At 41.7% G+C, this 11,548-nt stretch overlaps 4 protein-coding genes across 4 annotated transcripts in view; 1 reads left to right on the top strand and 3 right to left on the bottom strand.

The window, feature by feature from the left end:
• Positions 1-11,548, bottom strand: part of LOC126408233 (histone H1-like) — a 73,383-nt gene that overhangs the window by 34,220 nt on the left and 27,615 nt on the right. The window lies entirely within an intron of this gene.
• The window catches only part of LOC126408263 (histone H4), an 82,266-nt gene that overhangs the window by 65,350 nt on the left and 5,368 nt on the right, over positions 1-11,548 (bottom strand). The window lies entirely within an intron of this gene.
• LOC126408243 (histone H3) lies at positions 2,060-2,602 on the bottom strand. The gene has a single exon (XM_050073707.1). It carries the CDS (start codon positions 2,551-2,553, stop codon positions 2,143-2,145), a length of 411 nt encoding a protein of 136 aa, XP_049929664.1. The 5' UTR covers positions 2,554-2,602; the 3' UTR covers positions 2,060-2,142.
• LOC126408249 (histone H2A) lies at positions 2,850-3,358 on the top strand. Its single transcript, XM_050073713.1, has one exon. The coding sequence runs from the start codon at positions 2,926-2,928 to the stop codon at positions 3,310-3,312; it is 387 nt and encodes a 128-aa protein (XP_049929670.1). The 5' UTR covers positions 2,850-2,925; the 3' UTR covers positions 3,313-3,358.

Raw genomic sequence — 11,548 nt, 5'->3', positions numbered from 1 at the left:
CCCTTTTTCGGCTCTGAAACTCCTGCCACTTCTTTCTCACCGCCATCCAGTCTTGCAGGCCGCAGGGGCTGGAGGCAGCCATTTTTTCAGCAATGTCGTGCCAAATGCGGTTCTTGGCCACTAATTCCCCCCCCCCTTTTGTTCTGCCGAAGAGTGTGTCCCGCTGCTGCCATACTTCACACACCAGGATGGTCATCTCCTCTAGGTTGAATGCAGGTGATCGCTTGGCCCGCTTGCGCCCTGCTTCTGCCATTCTGTCTTAATGTGTGCACCAATACCCACAGGTCATTTTATATCTGCCTATGTCATTGCTACTTGGATACACCTGTTACCTGTAATTATACACACGCGCAGCAGGGAATTAGTGCTTCGGGTAGCAGCTGTGTGTTTTCACACATCTGCACATATATGTCACATTAACTCTTTTACAACTGTCAGCATGCTGCTGTGTGTTTTCATACCTGGCGTTTTGTCTGATTCTCAGTGTAGATTTATATAGTCCACAAATCTGTCAATTTTGTCCTTCCGTGAACTGGTCATGTTAAGATGATCATTAGCAGAGACACAGCGTTGATGAATACAAGTAGGATACAATGTGGTCAGGATACAATGCAGGTCCTTAAGTTAATTTGTCCTTTCGTCCATCTTTCATATTTTTGTATAAATATAATACATTTCCTCATGATTCACTTACCAAGACTGCTTCTTATTTAGTTGTAGTCTTGTTTTCGTCATGAAAATAGGTCAATAACAAATATTTATCATCTTAGTTTTTCATTAGAATTATTAGAACACACATACACACGAGCAGCAGGGAATTAGTGCGTTAGGTAGCAGCGTTGTGTGTGACTTATGTGCCGATGAAGTGGGTGATCGATGTGCCTGACATCGATTAATTTAGTTTTAGCACAGTGGTCAGCTCCTGTTAAGAGCGTCTTAAAGAGCGATCTTAAGAAGGGCATTAAGAAGGCATCTGGGAAACACTCTTATCTTAGCGACCCTTCTTACCAAAGACTTTCTTAACTGCGCTCTAAGTCCTAAGATTGCTTTTAACTGGGAAATGCGGCCATTATAATTAAAATGTTTATAATTATGAAAAACATTAAAGACTTAATTAGTCCATGTGAAAAACATTGCAAAGCTACATGCTTTTGTGAATAGGCTACATGAAGATTACTGTGTGTCACTTTAACACCATTAAACAGTTTTTAACATAGTTTAGAATATGGCACTCTTAAATAGGCTACTTGATTCTGATTGGTCAATCAACAAAATTCTGCAGCGTTTATTTCTTGAGGTATCACCGCTGCTCTGCTGCTCTGTTGCTAGGGATGCCATAGCATGTTCTAAGCAGGATAATCTATAGCAGATGAATGTTGAAAAATAAGGAAGGGATACATTACAGGATACATTATGTACATGTTATGTACATGTTCTAAGAGGGATACATTATCCCTCTTAGAACATGGCTTACTACTAAAACATTCAGTGATGTGACAAGAAATAATGATTAAAACACGTTTTATTGATTCAAAATTCACAAAAAGAAATTGGGTCTGTACTCTGTATCCAAGGCAACGGCAGCCTAACTATAGTTAATATTGAATTGGATGTTTCCGTTTATTGTGAAGTGAGTGTGTGTGGACTAACGTTAGCTGATAATGATGATCCTCAGTCTATGGCCGTTGCTATGGTGTCCCTAGCAACGGAGCAGCAGAGATGCCCAAAGAAATAAATGCCGCAGAATTTTGTTGATTGACCAATAAGAATCACGTATTTAAGAGTGCCATGTTCTAAATTAATTTACTCTATGACTATACTTAGCTGGTGTCTTGGCAATTTATTTTAAGAGGATCATGACTCGTAAGTAAGTCTGATGTTTCCCTCCAGGTCAATTGATGGGACAGAAAAATAAATGCATGAAATAAAAACATAATAAAGTGAACATGTTGGATTAGTCTACATTAATTGATTTCTGGAAGACTTAGGCTGTAGAGGAGGAAGATCCACTAAATAGTTAAATATTTATCTGCTGTGATTGATATTAAAACGTGTGTTGTGAGTAGAGGAGTGAGCTCTTGAGTGAGGAGTGAGGTGGCTCTTAAAAGAGCCGTTGTGGTTTGTGGAGCAGCAGCAGAGAGTTTAAGCTCTCTCTCCGCGGATGCGACGGGCCAGCTGGATGTCTTTGGGCATGATGGTGACTCTTTTGGCGTGGATGGCGCACAGGTTGGTGTCCTCAAACAGGCCCACCAGGTAAGCCTCACTGGACTCCTGCAGAGCCATGACAGCGGAGCTCTGGAAGCGCAGATCGGTCTTGAAGTCCTGAGCGATTTCTCTGACCAGGCGCTGGAAGGGCAGCTTGCGGATGAGCAGCTCCGTGGATTTCTGGTAGCGACGGATCTCTCTCAGAGCCACGGTACCGGGCCTGTAACGGTGAGGCTTCTTCACGCCGCCGGTGGCCGGGGCGCTCTTACGGGCAGCCTTGGTGGCCAGCTGCTTCCTCGGGGCTTTGCCTCCGGTGGACTTACGAGCGGTCTGCTTGGTTCTTGCCATGACTTCTTCTTTCTCTGTGAAGGAGAATGATGCAGTGAAACGAGGTGATGCGCTGCTCTTAAACTCTGAGAGCGGCTGTGAGATGGTGACGCTGCTTCAGACCTCCGGCTCCTGATTGGTGAGAGGCTCCTACGGAGGTCAGCACCGCCTGAAGGAGCGACCCACCGCCCGAGACTCCGCTGCTTATTGGCTGGAAATCCTTTCAAAAGGTCCGCCAAAATTCAGGCCGGGCCGCCCTCTGCTGCTGTGCTGACGCCTCTTTTCTGGTTGGTCTGGCAGGAACCGTCCCGCGCTCCGTGGATATATAGAGGAGGGTTTCAGCTGCTGAGGGAACACTTCTCTTTGTCCCGACTTTAGAGAGCATCTGAAACAATGAGTGGCCGCGGCAAAACCGGTGGAAAAGCCAGAGCCAAGGCAAAGACCCGCTCCTCCCGTGCTGGGCTCCAGTTCCCAGTCGGCCGTGTCCACAGGCTGCTGCGCAAAGGAAACTATGCGGAGCGTGTCGGTGCCGGCGCCCCCGTCTACCTGGCGGCTGTGCTGGAGTACCTGACCGCTGAGATCCTGGAGTTGGCTGGAAACGCTGCCCGCGACAACAAGAAGACCCGTATCATCCCCCGTCACCTGCAGCTGGCTGTCCGCAACGACGAGGAGCTCAACAAGCTGCTGGGCGGAGTGACCATCGCTCAGGGCGGCGTGCTGCCCAACATCCAGGCTGTTCTGCTGCCCAAGAAGACCGAGAAGGCCGCCAAGTCCAAGTAAACCTGGACACTCTCTGACTGCTGGAAACCAGCCCCCCAAAACGGCTCTTTTAAGAGCCACACACTCCCCTCATAAAGAGCTCTGATTCTCATGTCACTCTGATGCACTTCGGGAAGGGGAGAGGGAAGAAAAAAAACAAAAAAAAACAACTACAATATAACTGATTATGAAACACCACAGTTGATCACTTAAATCTTAAAATCTGCAACATACTATTATTTTTAAGACTATTAGTAAGATTAGACTATTAACACTTAAACATCAAAAGAAAACTTAGCTGAACAAGAGTTAAAAGTAACGCAAAATTGTTACTTTTGACGCTTTAAATAGACTTTAATATGATTTTTATACTTTTGTAGGTTGCTTTTATTTTTCCAGTCTGATCCCCTCAGTAAATAAATGTGCTCACAGCAGGTAACTTGTACAGCGCAGGCTCAGGGGAAAAAACCAAAACACATACAATCGCGCGTGAGCAACAGCACAGTAACATTTGCATCGAGTGGTTTCTTTTGAAGCAGAATGAAGGGACTCTTAAGGCCTGTGTGTTGTGGTAATGCAGTATAATGTGTTTTTTTTTTTAACATCTGTAAATTAGTGATGGGATTTGTCATTCACTTGTTCAAAGATGTGGTTCGTTCATTCGTTGTTTCTTTTTTTGTTTTTTGCTGTGTGTGTGTGTGTGGGGGGGGTGTTAGTGGGTTCAACGACGAATCGCATTGCTGATTTATCACATCACGTGCTCTTGATATTGTAACGTGGACCCAGAATAGACTCTGCAGATATAAAGTTTGGTGTAGCCATAGCAACGCCCTTTATAAACAACAAGCCTGTCAATACAAGCAAGTGCTAACGGATAGTGGGTTAGACTTAGTGATGTGACATTCCCGAACGAGCCAAGTCTTTGAAGTGAACAAGTGAGCAGCTGCACTGTCTTTCTCCCTCACAAACTAGACTCTCTCAACTTGTTACGGATCAAATAATCTGAAATTAATGGATACAGAGTAAATTAAAGCAAAAAACAAAGAAATTAGGAACTGGCTCGTTCACTCTAAAGAGCCGGTTCACGCGTTCACTTCACAGAGCCGGTTCAAAGACTCGGCTCGTTCACGAACGTCACATCACTACTGTAAATTAGTTTTTCTCAATTGCTGAAACACTAAAACCCATTGGCTGAACAAAGTTCGCAGTTGCCTGAACTCATTTAGCTAATTGCGCAGTCTGTTGTCAATACCTTAAACCATTTCACATGGTAAAACACAACTTGCAGATCTCACTTAGACTTTTCAGCAGAACTCTAAACACATTCTCATTCTCAAAACACATTCTGCACTCTAATGCACATGTTATCCATACTGGTAAACACAAGTGGCAACAATCAAATACAAATAGAGAACACATGTCATTGATTAAACACAATCACTGAAAAGTGATTTCACTTGTTTCAAATCATGTGACAAAACCAATATAAGCCAGTTCAGAGAGCAAACAGGTTGTTGAAGGTGGGAAGGAGAAAGTCAGGAGGGAAAATATTGCTTGTGATGTCGACAAAGTGCTCTGGCCTGACCCAGCCCAAAGACAAGAAGAAGCACATTGATCACATGTTTACTCCTTTGATTTTTGTATTGTATACTGTAGTACAGTGCATTGTAGGCTGTATACTGTACAATAAACAAATTGTCTGGCCCTGAACATTGTGCTTTCCATTTGTTTACAGTACTGACTGCTCAATAGATTTTGACTGGTTGCAGGTTCATATCAACAAAGAACAATAATTACAGTATCACAGAAACAAAGGACAAGTTTGTGAGATGCAGGGTACAGTACTGTAAAAATAGGGGTACAAGGAGGAGGAAGAACAAAAAAAATTGCAAAGAGCAAAGCAGAGTATAATTTCTGATCAATTTTGAGCTACTATGATAGAACATGTTTTCATTCATCAAAAGACAATGACAGAAAAATATGAAATTTGTTTTGAGATTGAAAATGTACTTCTCCCTGAGAACTATATGTTTTGAACAACGTGTTTTCTATTTTTTGGTGTATTGTTTACTGACTGCTTGATAGTGTATATCATTTTGATCGTTTTGTTTATGATTTGAAAGCAGTGTTTGGTTTTGAGCACAGGTAAATCTGTTTTGAGGCGAAAGGTTCATTTTGCACGAGGAGTCAGAGGTTTTGTAAATAGTGCTTGAAGCTGAGGTTTTGTGTTTAATGTTTTCAGAAAATGGAGCAAGGTTTCAGAAATTGTGTTTTAGCAATTGAGAAAAACTGTAATAACCTGTTACTCGTAATTTGATGACTGAGATACAAATTCTAATTCAATTTGTAGTGACTGAAACTGACAACATTTAAATGTCGTTAAGAAATTCAGTTTATTTTAGGATCTAAAGCTAAAAATTGGCCTTAAAATTATCATGACAAAATCAGCCCGCAGTTTAGGTCGATATAGTCTGTTTTTTTGTTTGTTTTATTTTTTTAAAGGGGGGATTTGTGTTTGTATTACAATTATATAATTAAGTTCTGATCGTGTTCATAGTAATGAGTGAAACTATTATTAGTATTATTAATTCTATTAAAAAACGCTAATCAATCGACTGGATATAGCCACCATAAAACTGACATCATCATCATTATTATTATTCTATTATTATTATTATTATTATTCCTGTTTTCTTATTTATCTGTTTTATTCATTTTGAGGAAAAATGAATTACTTCTCCCTTAAAGTATACTTACTTAACATTGTAACGCATAATAATGAATCCATGTGTGTTCTCTTCATTTCATTTTCTCAAATTCATGTTATGGATAAAAATAAAGCTGGATATAAAACAAAAAGAAGACGACAGAAAGAAAAAAAACCCAACATAAATAACAGAATACTCTTTAAAGCCACAGTGTGTAGGAATTTCTCCCATACAACGTTGAAATCATATATTGCATTCAAAGGGATAGCGCACTCTAGCGCCTCACTGTTTCAAATGCATATTGCAACAACAGTAGCCGCTGTGTACCAAAAAGCTATGATAACATTGATGAAACCATTTCTCAATATGCGTTCTTGTGCGGACTTGTGTTCTTGTGAGCTTGTGACACGTCATCAGTCACAGCCCAAGTACTGTTCCAATTCAAAGTTCACAACTAGCCAAGTTCAGTCTGAATGCCCGGATGTGTTCTTGCCATGCGCCTTTTGCCGGGGATGCATCGGAGCAGGCTCGTGTGGACTTCAGACAGCCAGGTATCCCAGCATGCATTTTGCAGCAATAATGGGAAATGGCAAGTGAGAGAAACGCGCACAATTGTAAGCTGTAATTAACGATATGTTACTGATGTTTTGTCATGGAACGTAGGCTAGTGTTTTCATGCGTAGTTCAAACTTCAGACCCGTGGTCGATGTATTAATATAGAGCCCAGTTGAATGTGAGGTCCCGCTAGATGACAGCGGTGTCAGCGCTCATAGATAATAAACATATGTGTATGAGCGCTCAGGCTGCCCCACCGAGAGCAGCCTCTCTCAGGTAGTCCTTTTGAACTCGTCGCTGATATCTCTGTAGTGGTTAAATATGAAATGTAATTTGTTTGGGGAATGTCTAATGGGCAATATTCAGTCTCAGTATTATATTATTAAATGTTGTAACATTGTTAATGTAATTGTTCTTTGTATTCTTTTGCATATTTATGTGTTTTTGCCATTCAATAATGATTTAAAGAATGTATTGTATTTAAAGATTAATTGTATTTATTGTAGTATTTATTCAACAATATTTTAAATATTGATTATCTGATATGAATTGTATACCTGATGTCTGAAGTGTGGCTGAATCAACTTTTCCTCTGAACATCTGACCTGTTTGATCCCATTTATATTGGTGAGGACACACTAAATGAGAAACTGCTGTCAGTATAATCCAGTACAGTTCAACAGCACCACAATCTACAACTCAACACTTCAATAAAATGCTAGTCCAGACTTAATATTAAACTGCTTTTTTCCCTAGGTGTACCAAGTAAACTGTCAAGTCTCCATAAAAATGTAGACAGAAAGCATAATGATGAGACAAATGCAGTGATGGACAGTAACTAAGTATATTTACTCAAGTAGCTACTGTACTTAAGTACAAATTTGATGTACTTGTACTTGGGTATTTCCATTTTGTGCTACTTTATACTTAGAGGGAAACACTGTACATTCTACTCAAGCCACATTTATTTGATAGCTATAGTTACTTTTCAGATAGTTTGTTTTATATGTTGTTGTTTCATATTTACAAGTTGATGTGCGTTCTTATAGATTAGACTAGTACACTAGTGAAAGGTATTAAAATTAGTTCTACCATGACAACATTTAAATGCTGCTTACATGTAGTCTACGTGTAAATTGATCAAGCAATAGTCAATACATATTCATGAATATGATGATTACAACATTTGAAATTGGGTCACTCTGCATAATGACCTACTTTTAACTTTTCATTCGTCTCATCACGTCTCATTCTCATCCTCCGCCACATTCTCCGCTGTCGTTCTCGGATCTGCCTCCTCAGCTGGGCAGCCTCCTCCTCAGCCTGCAGGTACAGCAATCCTGCTGCAATAACTGCACCATGACGTCTTCTCCGTTCCATGTCAATTATTGATTTTTTATTTCCATCTCACCAATGCTCACGATCACAATAACCACCAACTCTCCACAAACTTTTTCCCCCGCACCTGGCTTTTGATTATAATCAAAAGCCAGGTGCGGGGGAAAGGTTTTAAAAGACATTTTATGAAAATATTTTGGCTATTTATATGTCTTTGTGTGTCAGTTATATACGTTGAAACGTTAAAAACATATACATATTAATTTCTTACAAAGACAATGAAAAGACGCTGGGCTGGGCTTTGTTTATATTGTTTTATTCTAAATGCATGTATACAGGACAGTACAACAGCCAAGGCAAGCGGAGGTGGTGACATCATCAAGTTCGCTGCTGTTCCAAAAGCAGAAATGACTGTACTCCCGTCCTCCTGTCCTCCCATTCTTGGGAAGTCCAGACTCTCGTGTGGACTTGCCAAGTCTGAACTTGCCAAGTCCACAAGTCTGAACTGCTGAACTTGAGTATTGAGAAACGGCTCATGTCATCCGATACTTCATGAAGTATTCATTCAGGCTCCTACACAGTCACAGGCATCGCCGATGACAAACCCCTTCCTCACCATGCTATGTAGGACTGGTGGGGCGGGTGTAAACTGAAACAAACCAATCACGTCTTGTCTTTTGAAAACTGACAAGTGGCTCAACCTCACCCCTCTCCTCGCATCACTGTGCCGCTGACAGCTGTTAGCTGCTGCCATGCATATGCAGCATCATGGGAGACACAATCCTTGTCACCAAGAAAGCACAAAAGGGAATCAAAAAGTCAACGTGACCGGCAAATTCAAAAAATGAGGCTCAACATCGGGATAGCCTTTACCAGGTGGAAAGAGCTGCTGATGGAGAGAGGTAATGCAATCACAGGCCAGCGCCCGGCTCAACCTCACACACCTCATCCCTCTCCTCGCATCACTGTGCCGCTGCGCCGTTAGCTGTTAGCCGTTAGCTGCTAACAGCGGCGCAGTGATTCCGTCTCCCGTGATGCTGCATATGATCCTGCATTATGCTCAAACAGTGGGACTTCGTTTCAAATTTGCCGGGGTAGTAGCGAAGCGTTTCTTTCTCCTCTCCTTCAGCTTCTCAGTCAAGCAGTGTTGGCCTGGCTGTCAAGGAAAACGCCGAAGGCGGGGCTGTATGTCCCTTGCTGGGGGGTGTATTCTCAAGATGGTGAAACGTTATGGAACCCCCCCAGACGACTTGCCCACACAATGTACAAACAAATTCAAAATTCTCCTTTTACAAGAATAAGTCAGATTATTGGTGGAGGTAATAGTACACCAATGATGACTATTTATGAATGCAGACATCAATTTTGTTTATTTTGCCAATAAACAACTGAAAATGTTGCACAATGTCCCTTTAAGGATGGTGTGGGTGGCTCTTAAAAGAGCTTTTTTGTGAGTAGTTTGTTGATGAGACTGATGACAGCTCACTTCTTCTTGGCTGCTGCTTTCTTGACTTTGGGCTTGGCTGCCTTCTTTGCGGGGGCTGTCTTGGCTGCAGGGGCCTTTTTGGCCACCTTCTTGGGGCTCTTGGCTGCTTACTTGGCTGCTGCCAGTTTATTTGCCTTCTTGGGAGACTTCTGAGCGGCTGAGCAGGAGTGGACTTAATGTCGACTGAAACAACCATGAGAAACAAACACTCAGTGATGTCATGAAACAGGACCTTGGACAGAGACTGAGCTGCTCTTTGCTGAGCTGAGCTGCAGGATGCTTTGTGATTGGCTGCAACAGTGTCTCAGCTCTCCCAGGTGAGAGCAGGTGGAGCTTCCTGTCCTCTTCACCTGAGGAGTCTTGTGTGTCTGCTGTTTTATGAGGTGCTGAACTGACACCAACAGAGCTGCTGTCTCTGTTCAGGGTGCGCATTTTATATATGTGACCAGCTGACAGTCACTTGTATGACACATATCTCCGGTGTCAGTGGTTATCACAATGTTATATACATACATACATACATACATACATAGTCCCATATCATATTTTTTAAAGGTGAGTCATGTCAGTGCCTTCTGCACATGTATTTCCTGAAATGTACACATTTGACATTTTATATTACATTCACTTAACTGTCACTTCATCCAAAGAGACAATATGTACACAGCTTGTTTCTGTCTATATAACCATTTTTCCATATGATCTAATAATGTTTCCTTCGGATGTCACCAGTGATAAAACAGTTAATTTATGGAACACACAAGTAACAAGAGTTAACAAGAGCTAATTCCTATTATTAAGAAATGCTAGTTGAAGACAGGGTCAGACTGGCCGTCAGGTTTATCAGGAATATTCCCGGTCCCGTGGATAACCAAATGGCCCGCAGCTAAAAATCCACTCATTTGGGGGGGGGGGGGGGGGGGGGGGTCTTGAACCATTCACGTATCAGGACAGCACAGTGAAAGCTCACATTATCCCAAACTATGACGTATACAGGATGCACTGCTTGCTGATCCAGCTGCTCATGCGCAGTCATAATATCCTGTAGACCACCCAGAAATGTAGGGAGATGTTCAGTGTTATATGGCCCTTGGTTTGCATGATGATGGAGACCCCCCAGTTATTTATGGCTGCACAAAGGGTGACATTGCCATCACGCCAGCCAGGGACTTCCACAATGGCACGTTGACCAGTTATGTTCATTACAATATAGTTTACAGTACTGCAACTACTGGCCTATGGTAACAGTCGGCCTATGAGCATAGAATTGTACTGGAAGCATCAGTGCTGAGTGTGTAGGTTGCACTTACTTGCACATACTAATATCTTAGATCTTTGACTCTTGCAGAGATGCACTCAAGAAGAACTCTGTACACTTGTTTCATGCTAAGTCTGTTACGTTGGAGCACATGGTCAACAAAAGACTTTTTTTATGCTTTTGTAATGATAGAATTATGTTATATAATTTAAGTAGCACGCAAAATGGGGGGAAAAAATGCATGCAGGAGTGTGTCCTTTGTTTGTCTCCCACGCAAAAATCAGGTCAGAAAAAAGCTGGTTGCATCAGTGCACAGATGACCACAGAGATGCCATTGGTATGTATATCTGAATATGCTTGATACCAGCATTGTAGATGGATACACATGTGCCACCTGTGCACTCTGAACTGACTTTTATCCTGCCCAGTTGGTCTGATCACATCTTTAGAAACGTGACCAATTTTGAGTTGTGTGTAAAAGATGACAGCTGTGTTATTTATATCAATTGTGATTAGATGTGAAAAGAACATTCAGATCTTGGAGGAAATAGATGGCTGTGTTTTTTTGTTAGTTTGTTTATTTGTCCCTTTGTAATTAGGCAATGTAAATAATATTCAGTAGTAATACATTATGCATATGTATTTTTCACATTTTTTTGTTTGTATTGAAAGGATAATAAACAAGAAAATGCTCTTTATGAATGATGTGGGTGGCTCTTAAAAGAGCCTTTTTGTGAGTAGTTTGTTGATGAGACTGATGACAGCTCACTTCTTCTTGGCTGCTGCTTTCTTGACTTTGGGCTTGGCTGCCTTCTTTGCGGGGGCTTTCTTGGCTGCAGGGGCCTTTTTGGCCACCTTCTTGGGGCTCTTGGTGGCCTTTTTCGGGCTCTTTGCAGCCTTCTTGGGGCTCTT

Source organism: Epinephelus moara, chromosome 20 (assembly GCF_006386435.1).
Source record: "Epinephelus moara isolate mb chromosome 20, YSFRI_EMoa_1.0, whole genome shotgun sequence".
NCBI classification, from domain to species: Eukaryota; Metazoa; Chordata; class Actinopteri; order Perciformes; family Serranidae; genus Epinephelus; species Epinephelus moara.
This window is presented reverse-complemented; position numbering and strand designations above follow the sequence as displayed.